Source organism: Lampetra fluviatilis, chromosome 45, assembly GCF_964198595.1.
Source record: "Lampetra fluviatilis chromosome 45, kcLamFluv1.1, whole genome shotgun sequence".
NCBI lineage: Eukaryota > Metazoa > Chordata > Hyperoartia > Petromyzontiformes > Petromyzontidae > Lampetra > Lampetra fluviatilis.
The window spans coordinates 5,756,845-5,781,537 of record NC_136319.1 but is presented as its reverse complement, the minus strand read 5'-3'; the positions used below and the strand labels follow the sequence as shown (position 1 = coordinate 5,781,537).

The 24,693-nt window shown below is 49.2% G+C and overlaps 1 protein-coding gene across 1 annotated transcript in view; it reads left to right on the top strand.

The window, feature by feature from the left end:
* The window catches only part of LOC144947549 (zinc-binding protein A33-like), a 55,985-nt gene that overhangs the window by 6,175 nt on the left and 25,117 nt on the right, over window positions 1-24,693 (top strand). Inside the window, exons 3-5 of the mRNA XM_078876772.1 lie at window positions 16,226-16,459; window positions 17,294-17,316; window positions 17,650-17,753. Of these exons, the coding sequence (XP_078732898.1) occupies window positions 16,226-16,459; window positions 17,294-17,316; window positions 17,650-17,753 (361 nt within the window). The remainder of the gene's footprint in view (window positions 1-16,225; window positions 16,460-17,293; window positions 17,317-17,649; window positions 17,754-24,693) is intronic.

Genomic DNA, 24,693 nt, shown 5'->3' with positions numbered 1-24,693 from the left:
GAGTGGATGAGTGATGTGACACGACCTGCCGGGTGTCCGATTTGTGCCGACTCGCCCGAGGTTGTTGCAGCTCCGCAGCAGGTAGAGGAGATGGAGGTCCCCTTGGCGGAGGAGGCGACAGCAGAGGTCGGCAGCGGCAGTCACGGGCGAAGTGGCCCCGTCTGCCGCACTTGAAACACGCGGCCGACGTCGGCCGGTGGTCGGACGACCCGGCCCTCGCACGCGGCCGGCCCGTGTAGTCGCCCTGCTGGTCGCGCAGCCGCCGTCCCGGAATCCTATGCGGGACAGCAGCAGCCAGCATGTCGTCGTCGCCCGAGTCGTCGGAGCAGTGGACAACCAGTCGCGGAGACCACCCCAGAGGCGGCCCGTCGATCTCGGGTTTCCCCGTCCACGCCGCCATCTGGTCCCAACGCTTGATATTAAACTTAGCGTCCAGGCCGCGCGCCACCCACCGCGATGAAAGCGGTTCGTGGCCGCACACTGGTAGAGAGATGTTGAGCTCCCAGCGCTTCTTCCTCCGTCCAGTTGACAGATCTAAAAGCTGACGCGAAGCGCCACGTAAAAGCACTCCAATCGCCCCCGGCGATAAATTCTTTTATTTGTGGAAGGCGATGTCCGCGGTGGCAGGCGCGTGCCGCGGGCGTCTCCGGCTGCCGTTCCCGCTCTCCGATCGGTGCAGACAAAATGGCGTCCGGCGGCCGCGTGGTGGTAGGCGCGCCCAAAATGGCGGGCGACGACTCCGGCGCAGCCGCCCCACCCAAGACGACGGCGTCCTCCCGCGTGGCAGGAGCAATGGTGGGTCCCGCTTCCATAGCAGGACCCCTTCCCGCGGCATCCAGCTGATCGGCGATCTGAAGACCCACGGCTGGTGAGGACGCCACCGCGGTCACCAGGCTTAGCAGAATGTCACGCAATGACTCAATCTGCTCCGCCATCAGCCGCCATTCGTCTCTCGGTCCTGCGGTGGTCGCATCCTCCCCCGGTCGACGCTGAGAGGCGTCGAGGCGAGCGTCATCAGCCGGCGGCACCAGGGCTGTAGCTCCCAACAGCTCATCTTCATCCGTCTCGACCTCTTCCTCCGATAGAGGCACGGGCAGGTTCTTTTTTCTGGGGTGCTTAGACATCTTGACGATCGTCCAAACAGTCGCAGAATTACTTCTGACACCAGTGTAATAATCCTTCGTGAGACGGCTTCGGAATCAGTCCTTTTATTTCCACTCCACAATACACTTTGCTCACTCACTCTCTGTTGCTGGCAGACAACGGAGAGAGGACAGACTTCGCACTAAGTCCCCACCGCGCACGTGGCACCCAGAGCCCCCGTCCGCACGTGACCCTGCTCTTGTCAGTTTCAGTCTGCTCTCGATCGTTCTCTCTCACTCGCTCTTAATACCTTCGTCACGTGGTTCCCCCAGCCAATCGTTCATGGACAGCTTCGACCATTCTCGATGGTTCCCTGTCAATCCCGGGACCACGCCCCTCATCCGGCTCCCCATTAGCTGGGGCCCCGAATGGCTAGGCCAATCACTCCTGATGACCTGTCGTGATCACGCCTGGGCCATGGTCCCTATCTCAACCCTTATTGGCTACAAGCAGGACCGGCAAGCCAATCCCCACGTGAACCCTCTATGGCTGTTATTACACAAGTAAAGATTGTGATAAAATATAATATAAAATCTTAGCTCTTTAATTCTAGAACACAAGAGATGACTTGAAGGGATATTACAGGTAATGCAGGGAAAACGTTTCGTCACGCATCCAAACGTAGAGACAGTGCATGGACTAGCGACCACGAATGGTTAACTTCAGGTGTGGAGACATTATAGGAGACGAGTGGTAACAACAGAGACAGTATATACGACTAGTAACCACACCAGGCCAGGAAACAGAGGGGAACGATTGAATATTCAGGAACCTGCGAGAGAGTTTGAGAAGTGGGTCATGGGCAGGAGTGGTTGCATGGGCCACGCTGGAGGATAAAAGCGGGCGAGAAGCGGGGTTCTGGGCTGCCGTGGGGATCGGGGTCGATGCTGTCATCATTGCCATCGCTGTCGGCACTGCGTCGTCAGTCATCGCTATATAGTCCGTCGTTGCTGTATAGTCAGTCGTCGTTATGTCCTCAAGTCGTGACTGTGTCATCGAGCCGACGCTGTGAAAATGTCAAGAAATAAATAAACCCTCTAAAGTCAGTTTCTCTGACGTCATTACATAAGTGAAGTTGAGTTGGAGAATAGTTGAAACACTTATTTAATTCACCAATGCACAGCAACACTCGTTCCAAACCAACCCCGAACACATGTCCCACAGCCCCTTTTAACCTCTCCGCCCTTGCTCCCAATACACATCCACGTCTGGTACGCCTCTGGACTGGGTAACGTCATTTGCCCTTTAACCCCTGACCCCCGTCCAGCGTATTCCCGCGCATGTGATTGGTGCATATTCGTGAGAGCGGAGATGTCATGTCTGCTTGGTGCGTGTGAGGAAGGGTGGCTCACAGATCCCTTACATCACCCCCCTTCTTCCTTGAGACCAAGCCGTCCTCGGCTCAACAAATGTATGCCTCGGCCGTTCAAAATCAACTGCGGCCGGGTGTATGTGTAATATAGTAATTACGGCGGGAGACCACTTGACGGGTAGCACACTTTTATTAACGTTCACTTAGCCACAACGACACGTGTAGCCAACTACAGCCTACGCTACGCGTTCCACTCGGCTACACACACGCGGGCTCTCCGGCCCCGTAGCTTCCAGGGGAACTCCCAGACCAACCCGACTGGGGTATGGGTCCCGACCACTGGGTCCCACGGCCGGCCCTCACACGGACGTCCGGCCCCGGGTCCCACGGTCCCGCCTCTGAACCACACAGGGTCCCGGCCCTTACAAGGACATGGGGGCTAGGGGTCTCAGGGCCCTATCTCTTCCTCCTCCGTCTTCTGTCTTCACTGGTTACCAACTCTCCGAGTGCTGCTGCGCATCACCCTAAATAGTCCTCCGCTCCAGGGGGCGGGGCCTATGCGGACCTTGATGTGGACATCTGCCTGCGGACTGCGATGTAGCCACACCCGACCCGCTCTCACACGATCCCCCCCCCTTGTCAGCACGCACCGCCACTACACCACGCGATGTAGTCACACCCGACGCGCTCTCACACGATCCCCCCCTGCCAGCGCGTACCGCCACTACATATGCAATCCAAACGATAACAAAAATTGAGTGAAATGAAGCAGTAACACAACACATGAAAAAAATTAACACAACACACGAATGAAATAGTGCAATAAAGTAAAAGTAACAAGACAATTTCCCCCTCCGTCTCCTTGTTAACAAGAGTGCCGCCTCTGTCGCCGACCTCCCCCATGATCCGATCCCTCGACCAAACACAACAGGGTTGCACGGATGTCCGTGTCCACAGCTGCGACGAGGCATGCGTGAGCGTGAGTGGGTCACGGGCCCCCGTCCTGTGGCCAAGTCCTCTGCTGCCGCTGTCTTCAGCCATGGACAGCAACTGTCGGACGTGAACATCTGAGCACAGCTGACTCCGCAGGGAAGAGGGCACCACCAGAACTTTCCAATTCAAAGTCGCATCCTAGTGCATCAACAAACCTTCCCACATGAGGAAAAACTTCCCTGATGTGGGGAGATCTTCAGCGCGTGCCGTCTCTGCCAGCCGGCGAAACGGTGCCAAAGATGCGTCTGCCTGCTACCGGTCCCTCCATTCCCGTAGGGTGAGCCCCAAATCACTATTAAGTGATACCGTCGGCCACGGCCGGTCCGTGTCCCCGGCGGAAACCGGCACCACGATCTCGGGTTGCGCCGCGGCCGGCGGACTACAGCGCTCGAATCTGTCGCCGCAAGCGCACTTATTGGGGGCTGCCAGTCTGGACAAAGCATCGGCGTTCGTATGCCTGACTCCTTTCCAATGCACCACCTGATATGTGTACTCCTGCAGGTGCTCCAACCATCGGGCCATCTGACCGGTCACTTGGTCAATGCGGAGTAAGTACTGCAATGCCGCATGATCCGTCCAAACCGTAAATTCGCGGCCGTACAGGTAGGGCCGAAACTGCTGCACAAAGTGGACGACGGCAAGCAGTTTGCGGCACGTGACGCAATACCGCTGCTCGACCTGCGACAAGACGTGACTTCCATAGGCAATGACAACCTCTCTCCCCTCCTGAACCTGGGAGAGAACGGCCCCAATGCCCACGTCGCTCGCATCCGTGTCCAGCAGGAAGGGAATCGTAAAATCGGGGCATGCCAGGGGTGGCACTTCTGTCAACCGCTGGCGCAGTGTCAAGGACACGTCGGTCTCTGGCTGACCCCAATGAAACGACTGTCCCTTCGCCGTGAGCGCATGCAAGGGCTTAGCGATGGTTGCAAAGTTCTCGATGAAACAGTGGTAATAGGAAACAAACCCCACGAATCTGCGGACTTCAGGCACGGACGTGGGTGTTGGCCAATAACGGACGCATGCCATTTTGTCGGGATCCATCGCAACCCCCGACGCGTTTACGACATGCCCCAGGTATTTAACGGAGGAGCGAACCAAATAGCACTTGGAGGGTTTTAATTTGAGCTTGGCGTCCCGGATTTTCGAAAACACTTGTCGCAACCGGGTTAAGTGCTCCTCGAATGTGCGAGCGAACATGATCACATCATTGAGATAGATGAGGCACGACTCCCACTGCAATTCAGCGAGCACCAGCTCCATCAATCGCTGGACAGTGGCGGGAGCCGTCTGTAAACCCATCGGCAAACAGTTGAATTGAAAAAGACCTTGAGGCGTTTTGAAAGCCGTTTTTGATCTGGATTCGGCATCTAATGGTAGCTGCCAGAATCCTGCCAAAAGGTCTAGCTTGTGGAAATGTTTTGCTTCTGCGAGGGCATCTAATGAGTCGTCTATGTGAGGGAGCGGGTAGGCGTCCGCCAAGGTAACTTTATTAATCCGCCTGAAGTTAACGCAAAACCGCAAGGATCCATCCGATTTCTTCACCAATACAACCGGTGCCCCCCACGGACTTGTCGATGGCGATTTGATGTCTGACTCCATCATCTCATGCACTGCCTGCCGCATATGCTCCTTCTCCCTAGGACCCATCCTATAGGAGTTCTGCCGAATAGGTGGCGCATCGCCCGTGTCGATTTGATGCTCCATCAGCGTCGTGCGACCAACATCATAGGGACCCTGACTGAACACGTCTACAAAGTTACTCAACAAAGTCCTGAGCTCCTCCGCTTCCCTTGCCAACAGATCTGTGTTCTGTGCTAGGAGCGCGTCTATCCATGACGTGTCCTCTGCGCCGACCGACGGGCCGTCCAATTGCACATAGTTGACGGTGTGCGCCTCAGGGTTCGAATGCATGGGACTGACATTTGCGAACAAGGTCCCCTCCTAAATTGTAACGGGGGTGTCGGCCGTGTTGAGGACCTGCATGAACAGAGGCAGATTTTTGCGCACGAGCGTGTCAGCTGCTGCTAAGCAATGGCGACCCACCACCAACGATACTGCGGAGACAATAAGCGGTGCATCCGACCAGGAAGTGACGAGCGGGGTGCGATATCGGAGCGGCACCGAGGCCTGGGCACCAGGCGGGATCGAGACCATAGTCCTGACCAGCGCCTGAACTCGTGGAAGCTGCTTCGGTTCACCGTCTGGGCGCAAGAAATACAAGTGACCCCCGACGGGGTCTCGACTCAGCCTACGTCCGTCAGAATGCGCAGAGGCATGAGACTCAGCAGGTCCTTGCCCAGTAAGCAGGGAACAGTGAGCACACTGGAGACCAGTACCGGAGCACGTACCTCCAGCTCCCCGATGCGAACCGGCACTACTACTTGGCCCACTATCCCCATACTTCCCCCATTTGCGGCTATGTACCTGGCCTGCACTGGCGCGAGACGACGCTGTCCCTCTGGTAACAAGTCAAAGATACGCAGGGATATGATGCTGGCCGACGCACCCGTGTCGAACAACACGCGGACGCGAACCCCTGCCACCGAGCCTACCAACATGGACGTCCCCCTCGTGGCCGCCACCACCCTTCTGGCCAACCGACGCCACTTTTTAACCATGTCCGGCCACGGGCCCGGACCGTCAGCGGGAATCTGAGCCGCCGCCCATGAGGAATGAGATGCGTGATGGGGTGAACATGGCTTGCATGGTTCCGGCCGGGTGTCCGAGGTGTCAGCACTCGCCTGAGTCGGAACAGCCGCGGACCGAGGCTGACGATCCCGGTTGGTTGTCCCTGGCCCACTCGTCCTGCTGCGGCATCCGCGGGCGGTGTGTCCCTCCCGGCCGCAGTGGTAGCAGATGATGTCGTCGTTGACCCGAGGATGATCTCCTGCCTCGCGAGGTGCCCATCACCGGGGTCGGCGCTCCGCTTCCCGCGGGATCCTCGGATACTGCCACAGGGCTGCCACCGTCTCTCCCTCGGCCTCCTCCGCCGGCGGCGCGTGTCAGGTTGGAGGCCGTGGCCGCTCCTCGATGTTACCGTGATCAGACGCAACGTGCCACAGCTCACGCGGGTCTCGCCATCTTCTCGTGTGCGTAAAGATGGCGTGCGACCCATAGCGAGGTGCGGACTTCCTCCTCCACCACTAACAGCATCGATCCCACCTTCCTTGCCATGGCAAGGAGTCGCTCTGCCACCAGCGAGTCCAAGGCCAGCTCGTTGAGCCGCGGGAATGCGGCTTCTGCCATGGCCAACAGTTCTGTCCTGAAAACCAGGAGCGATTCGGATGCTTCACGCTGGCAGTCTTGAAACCTCTGGCGCACACCGGACTGAGGATCGAACACGTCCGCCATCTCCTTGTAGACACCCTGCAGGGTTCCTCGTTTTTCAGCCGGAATCCGGTCGAACACCACCAGCGCGGGATCGTCCAACACAGTGGGCAGCATCGTCAGGGCTTGCTCCTCTGTCCACCTCATTGCCCGGGCGGCCATCTCAAACCGGCGGATGAAAGCACGCCATTCTCCCGATCTGGACGCGAACTTCTGTATCGCGCCCAGCTGGTGGCTCCATCCTGATCCTTCCTCCGCATGCTGCCTCGGCTGAGGTTCCGGCTGCATCTCGCCCCCGGTTGCCGCTGCTGACAGAGGATCTCGGGAGGACAGACTCGAGTGTTCTCCCAGGTCCCGCGCGGGACGCACGGTCAGTGGCGTCGCTGATGCTGCTCTATCCCCGGAGAGATGCTGCGGATTGCCTGGTCGGGAAGGCTGACTGTTGGCCCCGTCTCCTCGCTGGGGGGATGTTGCGGCTGAGGTTCCCACCGCTCGTTCGAGCTCAGGACCCAGCCGGCTAAGCAGCGCGGTGACTGCCTCCAGCAACAGATCCATCCTCTGATCTCTCGAGGATGATCTGCGGTGGCGGCGGCACTGTGTCTGCACCGCCGGATTGGTGGAGGAAGGTGGCCACACGGGATGAGCAGCTGCGACGGATCTCGTCGATGAGCCGGGAGACGAATCCCGACTCGTCCATTCCGTTTCGGAGCAGATCTCATCCTGGGCACTTAGTGTCTTCTTGCTGTGTCTCCCCCCTTGGGTTCGTGCGTCGGTTGAGGCGAGACATCCCACTGCTGCCACCAGATGACGAGGAGTCGGAGAATAGTTGAACCACTTCTTTAATTCACCAATGCACAGCAACACTCGTTCCAATCCAACCCCGAACACACGTCCCACAGCCCCTTTTAACCTCTCTGCCCTTGCTCCCAATACACATCCACGTCTGGTACGCCTCTGGACCGGGTGACATCATTTGTCCTTTAATCCCTGATCCCCGTCCAGTGTATTCCCACGCGTGTGGTTGGTGCATGTTCATGAGAGCGGAGATGTCGTGTCTGCGTGGTGCGTGTGCGTAAGGGTGGCTCGCAGATCCCTTACACAAGTATACAGTAGACAATGCATACATAATGAAATGTTAAAACTGGTTTCACTTGCATTGCAGTTTGCATTCATTGTGATGTATTAATTCCTGAATCTTGGTGTCGTGCACATAAGGCAACCGATAATTATGCAATTGCGTATACTTTTAATATTTCTGCAAGGAAATGGGTCTGAGCCTGTTTGCTATCAACCACATGGATTTATATTCTAACTAAATATATGACATACAAGAGAGCATTTCATCATATAGAGAACTTGACGCCTTTGACTAGTGGAGCTTGCGACGGAGACTTCACATTCACTCTGCGAGCTTTTCTCAAATACCGGAGTCCATCGATGAACAGCAGGACAGCCGCTTTCTGAAGCAGTCACAGCCAGGAGGATTTGGCTCTGTGGATACATTACATAGGCTGACATGTTGGCTCATCACACCAGAGCTCTGCGTGGAATCATTGATGGCCTTCCTCGCTATTGGAGGTGGCCCAGGGGCAGGCAGAGGCTGACCTGGACGCACAATTGAGGCCGATCTCAGGCATTCTAATCTAGGTGGCCTGCTCTTGGCATGGTGTGGAACCCAGGACAGGGTTGTATCATGAGCATCGCTATGCACCAGCATGCTAACTATTGATTTGTATCCTCCATCGAGTCACCTTGTGATGGTAATAATAATTTACACCAGTTTAACACTTTTGCGACTAATATTATATTATCCAAAATTGAGGTTTTTTGGGGTTAGATCGTGAAAATATAAATGTGTCATTAAACCCGCCACCACCCAACACAGCCAATTAGTAAAGTTTGTCACTTAAACAAAACATCCCAATTAGTTACTAGTTCAGCACACCGGTGTGTTGGAGAGTAAACCCACAACATTTACAATTCGAGTATGACGTTTCACCAGTAATTTCAACCAGCTACATCAGGCCACAGTCAAAATTGTGGAGAAATCCTCCGGTTTTGGTGTTAAGTAGAGAGATACATGCGATGTCATTGGTTGGGTTATTCACAGTTAATCAACATACATAATTTACATGTATGTACGTTATGTTTGTGCACAAAAAACCTCTTTCGGATAATTTACACCCTTTGTGAAACGAGTGTAACATTGAGGCCTTTCCACAACCGACAAGCAAGCAGATTGCTTAACAATACTTTACCAAGTTGGTCAATGTGGGTTGGTGAAGACAGCCCTGCACCCATTCGTAAATTACTCACCAAACAGTTTGATGACCACCACACCACCACTGCCCTACCTGGTGATCACCATCATGACGATCCATGGGCAGATAGCTCGTAGTGTCTACTGTCCGCATCGTCATTGGTTTCCACTTTCCTGTCTCTGTCTTGTGCCAATATGCTCTAGTAGTGCCACATCTTTCTGGCACCAATCTTTAATGTCATCAATCCATTCTCTGTGCGGTCTTACTCTCTTTCCGGTTCCTTCCATACTTCTGAACAACAAGACACCTTCCATTTGCCTGTTGTTTTCCTTACTGCATGTGTTTATCTAGTGCCAGTTTATTTCTCATCACTGCTGCATCGTAAGATCTTCTTCTGTGTACCATATTTTTATTACTTCTACGTTGGTCACTCTTAGATGCAGTACCCTTCTGTAAAAATACATTTCGAGTACCAATATCTTATATCTGTCAGTATTTTTAATGTCCATTTCCCGCAAGCATAAAAAGCTGTACTGGACACGCATGTTCTTAAGAAGTTTAGTTTGGTCTTGTAGCTGATTTGCTTCCGAACACCATTAATTCTCAGTCCTGCATTCTATCCTAACGTATTCAGCATATGAACACTTTGCTGCAGTACAATGCAGCTTTTTTTCCATTGGATCTATGTTGTCCGCGAATCTATATTCATTCTCCTTGCACAGATATATATCCTGTGTTATTGTCCTGAATGGCATATATCACTCTAAGTGTAGTGTCGTAGGTCTATTTTTCATTCTTGCTCGAGGCTTTTGTGTGTGTGTGGGTGGCATGTGTCACACACACATTCAGTCGGAAACGAGGTAGTCGCAGGAGGCACCGTCCTCCCCTTTAATTGTTGTTGAGTTCACGCCACCACTCGGGCCCCCTCTCTTCCACGACCACGCTGCCACACGACCCTGTCCACGTTGCACCGACAGCATCGACCAGTACAGCCAACTACTGTCTGGCCGCGCAATGATCGGGCGAAGGCGGCAACGTCCACAGCAACGACGAGACGAGTCCACTCCCAAAACTGGCAGCCTGGAGCTCTCACTGTCCGCTGCTTATATTCCCCTCGGCGCGGCTTTGCTCCACCCTAGCCACGCCTCCCTTCTCGAACCCACCAGAGGGTTCCAGGGGGTTCCCCACGAAGTCTACCGTGACCCTTGCCCCAGTTCCTCTGCCCTGCCTGCACACCTGTGTATATGCTCAACTACGTGCATGCTAAGTGCCCACCTGCAGTTGCAGCTGCTGTACAACAGTCAGCACTATGTCACTACACTATTAGAGGTAGAGGGAATGTAGCAATACCAGTTGCGTCAATAGGAATACCAGCAAAACTATTAGCTGGAGTCTGATCTGCTCATTCAGTCTCTAAAATCCCTTTGAAAATAACTGCAACAATGACTTGCAATATAAAGCCAAACACGAAGCCACAAATATAGTTCAATTGAAACTAATTGTCTGGGATGAAGCACACACGTATGTCAGGCTGTTGATCTATTATTGGATGATCGAACCGTAAAATGTAAATCATTTGGAGGCACGTCCTACCGGTTACTTTACGTGGTTCACGGCCTCTTACTGTTGTAAGTTGTATAAAGAAGCATCGTTTCTGGGGAGAATTACAGGTGCTGAAGCTGAAACAGAACATGTGAGCTCTGAAAAGTGGAAAGGAATTTGTGGAATTGCTCCTGGACGTTGTTGATGGAAAAACAGGCGAAACAGTAACATTAACCTCACACTTCTTCTTCCTAGCGTTGTTCCCGCTGTGGCGCAGGGTCCGATTTTTGGCATTGTCTTCTCCATTTGGCTCGGTCCAGGGCATCTTCAGGGGATGCGTTGACCGTCTTCATGTCTTCCTTTATTCGGTCCATCCATCGCTTCTTCGGACGTCCGTGTGGACGGCGGCCCTCTGGCTCAATACGCACGGCAGTCTTGGCCACTGATGACTCTTCACTTCGCATCACATGGCCGTACCACCGAAGCCTTGCCTCAAGCATCTTGTCCGCAATGGGGGCCACACCAAGTCGCTTCCGAACGTCTTCGTTCCTGACACGATCCCATCGAGTGAGCCCGAGGCTCCATCTGAGCATCCTCATCTCCATGGTGTGGAGAGCTTGTTCGTGTACAGTTGTGGCTGGCCAGCACTCGGATCCATAGAGTGCCACCGGTCAGACGATGGTCTTGTATATTTTTCCCTTCAGCCTATCTGGCATTTTCCGATCACAGAGGACTCCGGTGACTTGCCTCCATTTCATCCACGCCGCATTGACTCGTGACCTCACATTAGTCGTGATGCTACCATCTGAGCTGATGGTGGAGCCCAGGTACTTAAAGTCCGTCACTTTTTTCAGATCTTCTCCGTCAATACTGATGGTGCCGTCGGTTTGGGGGCCACACTCCATATACTCCATCTTTTTGATGTTGAACCTCATCCCGTTTTCGTCCAAACGTTCCTTCCACAGGCGCGTTTGTCTTTCCACTTCTCCTCTCTCTTCATCTGAGAGGAGGACGTCATCCGCATAGAGAATTGACCATTGGATGGGTGTGTGCAGGTCGGCAGTGATCGTGTCCATGCACAGGATAAACAGGAGTAGTGACAGGGCCGAACCTTGGTGAACTCCAACGCTGATGGGAAATGGCGGTGATATGCCCACTGCACACCTGACTGCACTGGTGACGTTCTTGTATAGGAGTTGCACCCAATGCACGTAGGTTTCAGGGACTCCATGGGATCGAAGCGAGTGCCAGATGAGGTCGTGGGGGACCCTGTCAAATGCCTTTTCAAGGTCGAGGAACGACACGTGCACAGCTTTGTTCTTCTCTCTGTGCCTCTCCAGCAGGAGCCTCGCCGCGAATATGGTGTCCATAGTGCCACATCCTTTGACGAAGCCGCATTGGTTGGGTGATAGGGTGATGCTGTTTCTAATCCTCGTGTCCAAAACTCGCTCAAAGATCTTCTTCGCATGACACAGGAGCCTGATTGGCCTGTAATTTGAGCATTCTGCCACGTCCCCTTTACCCTTCCAAATTGGAACCGTCGTGCTGGTCGACCAGGCTTCTGGGACCTCACTGGTGCTCGTGATGGTGCTGAAGAGCTGGGTAAGGAGGGCAGCACCCTGCCTGCCAAGGATCTTCCAGGCCTCAGCAGGGATATCGTCCGGGCCAGTCACTTTCCCATTCTTCATTCTATTGATAGCTTGTTCCACTTCGGTGATGGTGATAGTTGAAACCGGACCGAGGACGTGTTCAGCGCTAATAATAGGTGGGTGGGGAAATTCCTGGTTGCAGATTCCAGAGAAGTAGTCGCTCCAGCGTTGAAGGATGGCGGGCGGGTCTCTGAGAGCGCTGTGATTCTCATCCTTTATGCATTTGACCTGACCAATATCCTGAGTCGAACGATGGCGCGCCTCTGCCAGTCGATAGATCTTATTGGCACCTTCTGGAGTGTCCAGTTCGACATTCAGTTGGTCGTATTGAGCTAATTTCACCACTGCAACTACTCGCTTCGCTGCCGATTTGCAGTTTCTGTATTGTTGGTAATCCAGATCTGCGAGCGTTTGGCGCCACTTCTTGAAAGCTAGCTTCTTCTCTTTCACTGCTAGCTAAACTTCTTCATTCCACCACCATATTTGCTTGTCAATGAAGTGTTTTCCCGGCTTAGTTAGCCCCAGTGCTTCCGTTGCTGCTGTGCACAGTTGGCCGGCGAGATCTTCCCAAATCACATTCGCTGGTCGGTTGGTGTTCACGTCAATCTGATTAAAGGCGACTCTCAGCTGATCCTTGCATTCCTTCATCCGCCACCACTTAATTCGCTGCTGTCCAGTTGTTGGTGGGCGATGTCGCTGGCCAATGTCCATTTTTATGTCCATGACCAGGATGCGATGTTGTGGGGCGATGTTGTCCGATGGTATGACTTTAGTGTTTGTCACCGTTTTCAGCTTATCCCGCTTGACAAGCCAGTAATCAATTTGAGTTGATCTCCCACCACTGGCGTACGTAATGAGATGGGACGGTCTCTTCTTGAAGAAGGTGTTGGCGAGGACAAGATCATGGGCTTCCGCAAAGTCCAGGGCTCGGTTTCCCTCATCGTTCCGGGTACCATATCCTTGGCCACCATGGTTTCGAGGGTATCCATCCCGGGCGCTTCCAACGTGTCCATTTAGGTCTCCACCAATTACTAACTGCTCTTCTCCATTTATCGATTGCATGTGTCCATCAAATTGTTCCCAAAATTCCTCCTTGGTATCTGCTGGGCAGCCGGGCTGCGGCGCATAACAAGATACCACCCGGAGGCGTAGGTCGTTTGAGTCGATTTCGATGGACATGAGGCGGTCGGAAACACGGTGGACGGCCACGACGTTGTCTCGTAGATTTTGGCTGACTGCGATTCCAACGCCGTTCTTGGTGTTTCTTTCACCGTTGTAGAACAGTTTGTATCCTTCTCCAATCTCCCTGGCCTTTGTTCCACTCCACTTCGTTTCTTGGATGCATACGATGTCGATACGACGGGCCTTTAGGGCAGCTGACAATTCTCGACTTCTCCCTGTCAATGTTCCGATGTTGAGTGTTCCCAGCCGTAGTCGGACTAACTTCTTTAGCCTGCCCCATCCATGAACAGGTAGCCCTCGTCCACTTCTCGCGTCGTTTGGGCGAGGACGGCGCGCGTTTCCCCTGAGGGGTGCCCTAGCTTGTTCCAAGTTGATTTGACGTTGCCATAGATGCGACACAGAAATACTTTGGCCGGTGGGTCGCTCCATCTGACGCCAAAGACCCTCACCGTTGGTTGGAATCCAGCCGGCACCGCGTGGAGGTGGTGATGGGATTTTGCCGGCTATCCAGAAAATCTGCTATCCAGAAAATCAAGATACATTTCCACAACTACACGGTGACATTTACTTTTCTACGATTACTCCTGAACAGCTTCAATGAAGCGCAATACAGTGTTACAAACGGAGACTCTCGATCTCAACAATGGATCTGAAGTGGTTTTCAAGAGCATGGATACTTTTGTGAGTGATGATACTGCTGATCAACTTGCATTCCCAGAAGAATTATTAAAGTCTTACACCAACCGGAATGCCTCCTCATGAACTGAAACTGAAAGTAGGAGCCGTTATCATGCTACTTAGAAAAATAATGGAATTGTGAGGACTACATAATGGTATAGGACTTACTCTTACTCAAATACAAATACACATAATCTAAGCAAAAATGATCGGTGGAGCAACCTCCGACAGAGTACTTATTCCAAGAATCCCACTCATTCCATTAGACACAAATTTACCATTCAGTTTCAAATTCTAACAATTCCCCATACGATTGGCTTTTTCAATGACAATCAATAAGTCACAAGGTCAAACGTTTGACAAAAAATGCCTTTACTTACCTAAGTCTGTTTTTAGTCAAGGACAATTATATCTTGCTCGATCAAGAGTCATACCGTGTGAGTCACTTCATATAGTGCGGAAAATAACCCAGAAATTGACAATTGTGTCTTGAGATAAATCTTTGTTGAAAAAAATTAGTAAAAATTGCGTGAATGTTTCATTTAAGATCTGCTAGATCAGTGAATGTTTCACTGGGTACAGCTAGGATCATATAAAGCACTTACGAGTGGGAACACGCAGCATTCGCTCAGCCAATGAGAGCGACGCACGCGGAGCCAACCAGACCTCACCCCCCGTGATTTGATGATCAATCGATTTTGTTTTTTTAAATGTTAGCGAGGTGAGAACTCACTCGACCAGGATAGAGTTCCAGGCTCCATCTAAAAGAAACCTCACGACAGAAATATAGACTGAGGACTTCGCTAAGATCACGGATGTCTTGGAGCTGTTCTCTGAGAATGACCGCGCACTGGGAGTGTAGCAGCTCCTCCAACCTCATCTCCCACTGCTGCCATGGTAGCATGAGTACAGTATTATGCACAGTATGTCATACTTAATTAGGTTTTTATAATTAATTATTATTTTTATTCACGAAATAATGTTTACCATCTGCATTATTGGTGCTTTTACCGATACCCCAATTAAGCCCTCATATATTGGTCATCCGAAAGAAACGACGCTGATGGGAATGCAGCCCCATATATACAATGGCATAATGACCCTTTTTAGCGCTGATTTGATAAGCGCTCACTTCTTCAGGAAGCATATTGAGCATTTAGCGAGGTCTGCCGGTACTGATAAAATAATGCTGTCCAAAAAGGCCGTGGGGCCAATAGATTGTGTACAAAATACTTTTATTGGTGATGTGCAGAGATAAATCTATGAAGAAGGCGAGTCGTGTGCTTATCTGTTTGTGTAAATAATTTACAGATCCTCACCAATACACTTCTGGACGAAGGTTCCGCAACATCGCGTTGATCATTGAGGCTAGTTGGCCATATTTAGTTATGCGGGTCAGTGCAGGTTGGTGAAGGTAGAGTCAAGCACTGGCTCATATCTCACTCATCACGCAGCTCTCTAATCGTGGTGGAGGCTGGGGAGGGAGCCCAGCCTAGGCTGAGAGGCAAGTACACTCCAGTAACGTGGGGTAGCAACAGCAGCGTGGAAGGACGCGTCGCAAAAACCTAGTTTTAATTTCTGGTAATTTTAGAGAGAACAGGGAGGTACTTATTGAGGTTGCGACTGGGAATTTGGAGTTAGGAGGTTCTTAAATACTTGGCGGATTTGTTTAAAAGGAATCTTAGGATGAAGATAGTCCAGTGGTGGTCTCTAAACATATCCAGGGGGGGATAAATTGGAGGTGATGCAGAGGTTGCAATAATGTGTTGATATGGAGGCATCAAGGTCAAAGTGGGCAGCCAGGTGGTATAATGGAACAAGAGGCTAGGCGGTCGATGATTTAACAGGAGTCAAAGATGGGGAGAATGTTGGCTTGGACTATATCAAGTTGGAGCCGAGGTGATACAATTTGTTTATTTATATAGAAGATTTTGTTTATTAAACGATATGATCAATTTGAAGGGCAAGATAGCACCTAGATACCTAAAGTTATCGACCTGTTCAATGGGATGTGAGTCCAAAGACATAACGTGAAGGCAGGGTAAAATAGGTTTGGAGTAAGTGGAAAACAATGTAGCTTTTGTATTAACAGCATGGAATATGAATTTACAGATTCCATCGCATGCCCCTTGCAGGATTCCATGGTCCAGACCAAGGCTCACATCTCAGGCGAGTTCACCCGCATGAGGGTGATGCTGGATGAGGACGAGAGGGCAGCTCTGGATCGTGTGGACGTGAAGGGGCGCGAGCTGCTGTCCCGGATCGAGGAGAACATCGCTCATTACGAGCGTGAGATCAGCGAGCTGCAGGCAGCAGCCACGCGCCTGCGCGCTCTGCAGGAGGAGAGGGACTCACTCACGTTCTTGCAGGTAGAGCACTCACGGAGCCAGGGCGAGTGCCCCAGTTCACGTGTTCATTACGTTTATAAACTTGGCAGATGCGTTGCAACACAAAACACAAGATAACGCCACTTCCATTGTCAAGACAACATATAGCCCATGGGTTCTGAAAGTAAATGTAGAGTCAAGTTCACCAACTTGGATTTGTATATTGTAATAAAAATATAAACTAGCGCTGAATTAAAAAAAAAAACTATTAACACACAAATTCCTCGAGTTAATTGGTTGGTAATATATGCAGACATTGGCATTCCAAATTGTAACCGCATCATCCTGTAATGTACATCAGATTGAGGCCACTTGACACTACATTTACATTTCTTTTTACCAAATGTTTACCAACCATTAGTAATGCTGAACACGGAAGGGCTTTTAACATCAGGAAAGCCAGAAGCAGTTATATTTCAGCACTGACTGCTGATGAGTCTTTGAAATTTGAAACAAATCCCGAGATTGCTTGCCTCAACAAATGTTCACCCTGCTAACACCACGCTCTGTTTGTAAGTCACGCTCGCAGTGGATCATTATTTTGAATGTTGGTTCACAATCACTGCAACTCGATGTCAAGTGCCACGGACGCCTCTTGCCATGACATCGGGTACCGAGTGGCAACAGTTTTAGAGGCCACACCTTACTGATGAGAATCATTGAGTCCTAATTCATCCATGGCTTTGTCTTGATTACAACCAACAACACGAGGCCACGCGAATGTCTGAGTGCAGCCTCATCGCGTCTACCAATCACCGTGTGGTTAACGTGGCTGGAGGTGAACTGACTCACGCCCCCTGTGTCTGCCTCCTGCAGGTTCACCTGAAAGAGACAAACCGGTATGGACTATGAACTTGCACAGATTAACACACGGGGTGACGCCTTGTGTGGAACATGGGCTGAGTAATGATGATTATGTGTGGTGATGATGATGATGTGTGATGATGCTGTGTTATGTTGTGTGATGATGTGTGGCATGATGCTGTGTAAGACGAGGGTTGTGTGATGTTGTGTGCTGTGATGCTGTGCGCAATGATGCCGTTTGTGATGCCGTGTGTGATAATGCCATGTGTGATGATGGCAGGTGATGATGCTGTGTGTGATTATGCTGTGCGTGATGATGCTGTGTAAGACACGGGCTGTGTGTGTCACTGCTGGTTTTTGTCTCAAAGGAGAGACGCTCAGAAGGGAGATCCACCCTCATGTCCCAGCAAAAAAGACATCGCCACGATCAGCGCCCTGCAGGGAGCTGTGGTCAACCTGCTGGCATTCATGTGTGAGTTCCACGGACTCTTACCACCTGTGTGTGTGTGTTATTGTGCGTGTAATTGTGTCTTGTGTGTATGTTGCGGAGCGGTGGCATAGTGGTTAACGTGCTACAATATGAACCTGGCAACACAAATTCGATTCCCGTTCACAGCCAACACCAGTGACAATTTTCTGAACCGGTCATGAGCCTCCCCTAGGTCGACTCAGCATCAAATGACTACCTGGTGTAGTGTGTAAAAACTGCCACTTGGGAGACAAAGGCGGCCTGACGTGGTGCTGGCCACCCACCCCCTCATGTTCCATACCGGCCTTGAAGTGTCACTCGCTAACAATTCTTGCCCCACAGCCTGTTTGGGCTATACGGGGGGTCTTGTAATTGTGTCTGTTTGTATGCGTATGTGTAGATGAGCGAGAGTGAGTACGGATGTGCAATGATGATGGGATGCTCTGTGCACTGAGCTACAAACATGGCCACCTACACGTGACTCACGGCCATGGCTATCATCAATGGTGAGTGGATTCAGAACCAATTCTGAGCCTCTCCCCGATGAACCCTTGGCTTAAACGAGTACCGGGTACGTACTGTAAGCATCAGCACTGCGGACACAAAGGCGGCCTGCAGAATTCATATGGTGAAATGGCTTTTATAACTACATCAATATAAATTTAAATAATGTTGTGGCTTGGCTCTCCAACACACCGGAGTGCTGTACTAGTGACGAATTGGCATGTTCTGTTTACGTGACAACCCTTACTAGTTGTCTGTGTCGGGTAGTGGCAGGTTTAACGACACATTTATATATTTACGCGATCTAACCCCAAAAAAACCTCTTATGGATTATATAAACTTAGGGTTGATTGGTAATGCCCAAGGATCATACATCCAGACTAAGACACGTTGAAGATTTTTAGGCTTCATGTCAACAGCTTGATGCTCAGAGAGTGAAACTAAGGCATTTTAAGTATTCTTAGGTTCCCCAGTTAATGGCTGAGGCTCACAGAGCGAGATTAAGGCATAATCTTGGTCAACCTTGTCTATTAATACACGGCACGTGCAAACATCACCATTACGACTGTAATGTATTAATTAGATAATAATATATAGCACACACACGAGTGTATTTCACTATTACATACGCTCCATTGATCTTACAGGCGTGTATTATCCAGTAAGGATGCTGTTGGCCAAAGTAACCATTGTAGCAGATGAAACTACGAGTATAAGTCTTCTCTGTAATGGATGTCATCATCAGACTCGAGCCAGACTACATCACTGTAGTGATGCGTAAGATTCATTGTTAATGATGTAGGCTCATATCCAGACTAAGGCAGCCTAAGGATTCTCATTATTCATTAATAATGCTTGAGGCTGCTATATCCCTACTAAGGCATCTTAAGGATTATTGGGGTTCTATGTAAATACCCGAGGCTCACAGAGCCAGACTGGGCTATCGCTGTGGCTGACCGCGTGTATCACTGTGCAAACAGATACATTTATATTGCCCATGTATTGCAATACCTCTACGCTCACATACAGCACACACACGAGTGTAAAGTAGTATTACATGAGCTCTATTAACCCTACACGTGTGTATAATTGAGTGAGGATGCTATTGCTATTCTGCGTGTGAGTGTTTTACACAGAGACACTATGGCTGATATTCTTAGGATTCATATTCTTAGGTTTTTTCGGTAAAGTCACGTAGGTAAAACATCAAAATTAATGAAAATAAAATAAAAAAGATTTTTTTTTTCATTAATTTTGTTGTTTTACCTAGACTACATCACTGTAGTGATGCGTAAGATTTTTTTTTCATTAATTTTGATGTTTTACCTACGTGACTTTACCAAAAAAACCTAAGAATATGATTGCTTGCAGTCACGAAAGCTTCAAATCTAGAATTCTTAGGATTCATTATTAGTGCTTGAGGCAGCGTGACACAGACTCAGACACAGTTAGGATTCTTAGGGTTCCGTGTTAAAGTCTGAAGCTCTCAGCATCAACGGCACTGAGCCTTTGACACACAGGCTGTGGCTGATATTATTAAGATTCATTACACTGTGTAATAAATAAAAATTGTCCATGGGTAGTAAGTGTTATTTTATAATTGCTTATGCCTCAAAAGTACACAAAATGGCTATTATTCCCCACAAACTGGCTATTATTCCCCACAAACTTTGCTTTTGTGACCAGGACAGTGATATTTTGAAATTTACACATTTTCAATGGGAATTCCAGATAGATTCAGTGCTGAGTAGAAACTTGTAGTAACTTCTAGAACATTCAAGAACTTTCCAGTAATAAAAAAGTAGTATAAATACAGGACCCTTAAGCCCACCAGTTTCAGTTTATAGTGGTACCTCGGTATGTGTCGTTAATTCGTTCCAGAAGCTAGGACTTATACCGAAAATGACGTATACCAAACGAATTTTTCCTATAAGAAATAAAGGAAAAGGAAATAATCCGTTCCAGAGTATAAGAAATTATATTTAATATGGCATGATATACATTAATGGGGTTGTATAAAATTAGATTTAACACATTACTAAAATGCATACATAAATTAAAATAAATGCACACACGAGTGTACATCACTACACAATCACACACACGAGTGTACATCCTACACCATTACACACACACACGAGTGTACATCACTACACTATCACACACACAAGTGTACATTAATACACTATCACACACACACACACGAGTGTACATCACTACACTATCACACACACACACGAGTGTACATCACTACACGATCACACACACACACGAGTGTACATCACTACACGATCACACACACACATAGTGTACATCACTACACTATCACACACACACACGAGTGTACATCACTACACGATCACACACACACACACGAGTGTACATCACTACACTATCACACACACACACACACGAGTGTACATCACTACACTAACACACACACACGAGTGTACATCACTACACTATCACACACACACACACACGAGTGTACATCACTACACCATCACACACACACACACACGAATGTACATCACTACACTATCACACACACACACACGTGTACATCACTACACTATCACACACACACACGAGTGTACATCACTGCACTAACACACACACACGAGTGTACATTACTACACTATCACACACACACACACACACGAGTGTACATCACTACACCATCACACACACACACGAGTGTACATCACTGCACTAACACACACACACGAGTGTACATCACTACACTATCACACACACACACACACGAGTGTACATCACTACACTAACACACACACACGAGTGTACATCACTACACTATCACACACACACACACACGAGTGTACATCACTACACCATCACACACACACACACACGAATGTACATCACTACACTATCACACACACACACACGTGTACATCACTACACTATCACACACACACACGAGTGTACATCACTGCACTAACACACACACACGAGTGTACATTACTACACTATCACACACACACACACACGAGTGTACATCACTACACCATCACACACACACACGAGTGTACATCACTGCACTAACACACACACACGAGTGTACATTACTACACTATCACACACACACACACACACGAGTGTACATCACTACACTAACACACACACACAGTGTACATCACTACACTATCACACACACACACGAGTGTACATCACTACACTATCACACACACACACACGAGTGTACATCACTACACTATCACACACACACACACACACGAGTGTACATCACTACACTATCACACACACACACACGAATGTACATCACTACACTATCACACACACACACACACGTGTACATCACTACACTATCACACACACACGAGTGTACATCACAACACTATCACACACACACACGAGTGTACATCACTACACTATCACACACACGAGTGTACATAACTACACTATCGCACACACACACACACGAGTGTACATCACTACACTATCACACACACACACGAGTGTACATCCCGACACTATCACACACACGAGTGTACATCACTACACTATCACACACACACACGAGTGTACATCACGACACTATCACACACACGAGTGTACATCACTACACTATCAAACACACGAGTGTACATCACAACACTATCACACACACACACGAGTGTACATCACTACACTATCACACACACACACACACGAGTGTACATCACTACACTATCACACACACACGAGTGTACATCACTACACTATTACACACACACACGACTGTACATCACTACACTATCTCACACACACACAGTGTACATCACTACACTATCACACACACACCAGTGTACATCACTACACTATCACACACACACACGAGTGTACATCACTACACTATCACACACACACACACACGAGTGTACATCACTACACCATCACACACACACACACACGAATGTACATCACTACACTATCACACACACACACACGTGTACATCACTACACTATCACACACACACACGAGTGTACATCACTGCACTAACACACACACACGAGTGTACATTACTACACTATCACACACACACACACACACGAGTGTACATCACTACACCATCACACACACACACGAGTGTACATCACTGCACTAACACACACACACGAGTGTACATCACTACACTATCACACACACACACACACGAGTGTACATCACTACACTAACACACACACACGAGTGTACATCACTACACTATCACACACACACACACACGAGTGTACATCACTACACCATCACACACACACACACACGAATGTACATCACTACACTATCACACACACACACACGTGTACATCACTACACTATCACACACACACACGAGTGTACATCACTGCACTAACACACACACACGAGTGTACATTACTACACTATCACACACACACACACACGAGTGTACATCACTACACCATCACACACACACACGAGTGTACATCACTGCACTAACACACACACACGAGTGTACATTACTACACTATCACACACACACACACACGAGTGTACATCACTACACTAACACACACACACAGTGTACATCACTACACTATCACACACACACACGAGTGTACATCACTACACTATCACACACACACACACGAGTGTACATCACTACACTATCACACACACACACACACACGAGTGTACATCACTACACTATCACACACACACACACGAATGTACATCACTACACTATCACACACACACACACACACGTGTACATCACTACACTATCACACACACACACGAGTGTACATCACAACACTATCACACACACACACGAGTGTACATCACTACACTATCACACACACGAGTGTACATAACTACACTATCGCACACACACACACACGAGTGTACATCACTACACTATCACACACACACACGAGTGTACATCCCGACACTATCACACACACGAGTGTACATCACTACACTATCACACACACACACGAGTGTACATCACGACACTATCACACACACGAGTGTACATCACTACACTATCAAACACACGAGTGTACATCACAACACTATCACACACACACACGAGTGTACATCACTACACTATCACACACACACACACACGAGTGTACATCACTACACTATCACACACACACGAGTGTACATCACTACACTATTACACACACACACGACTGTACATCACTACACTATCTCACACACACACAGTGTACATCACTACACTATCACACACACACCAGTGTACATCACTACACTATCACACACACACACGAGTGTACATCACTACACTATCACACACACACACGAGTGTACATCACTACACTATCACACACACACAGTATACATCACTACACTATCACACACACACACACACACGAGTGTCCATCACGACACTATCACACACACGAGTGTACATCACTACACTATCACACACACACGAGTGTACATCACTACACTATCACACACACACGAGTGTACATCACTACACTATCACACACACGACTGTACATCACTACACTATCACACACACGAGTGTACATCACTACACTATCACACACACACACGAGTGTACATCACTACATATTTTTAGGTTTTTTCGGTAAAGTCACATAGGTAAAACATCAAAATTAATGAAAATAAAATAAAATAAAACAAAAATCACGACGTTTCGGAGGCAACACAAGTCTCCATCATCAGGTGGGACCGTCACAGCCAGATTAGCTGCATCAAGTGAGGCAATGATTCAAGATGTAATCCCTTATAAGCAAGTTGAAGGGGGGAGGAGAGGGGGGGGGAGTTCATCAGAATGTGGTAGCCAATGAATGGAACGTATCGGGAGGGAGGGGGGCGGGAGGGGGAGGGAGCCAACAAAAAGTTGGCGACGGCTTGGACGCGGTTGCTGCACACGCCAACACAATGGACAGAGAGGGGGAGGGGAGGTCTGATACACATGATAGAACAAAGGAACGAAAATGCCCATGTTTATACCAATGCTGGCTGAACAATGAAGAGAGTACTGTTAAAAATAACTGGGGATGTTAACACTCGGTAAAGTAAAATAAAATAGTGCCTGTCAGATAAGAAGGTCCAATAAAGTGTAATTAAGTCTTTTTTGCGTGGTTGATAACATCTTTCCAATGATTACTTAGTTTGTACCCATCATCACGGTTGAAATTATGTCTGTGTTTGTATATTTGTATGGCTTCGTGTACAAACCTTTGATGGTATCCGGGAGGTTTGCAGAGAACCTTGGTCTCGGAAAAGACAATTTCATGAGAGCCCACCGAGTTGTAGCAATGATCGGCAACGGCAGAAGAATCAGTTCTGCCGTGTTTCAGATCTGACTTGTGCTCGCGGACACGATCAGAAACATGACGTTTCGTTTCTCCAATGTAGCAATCACCACAAATGCAACTCAATTTGTAGACTCCAGGA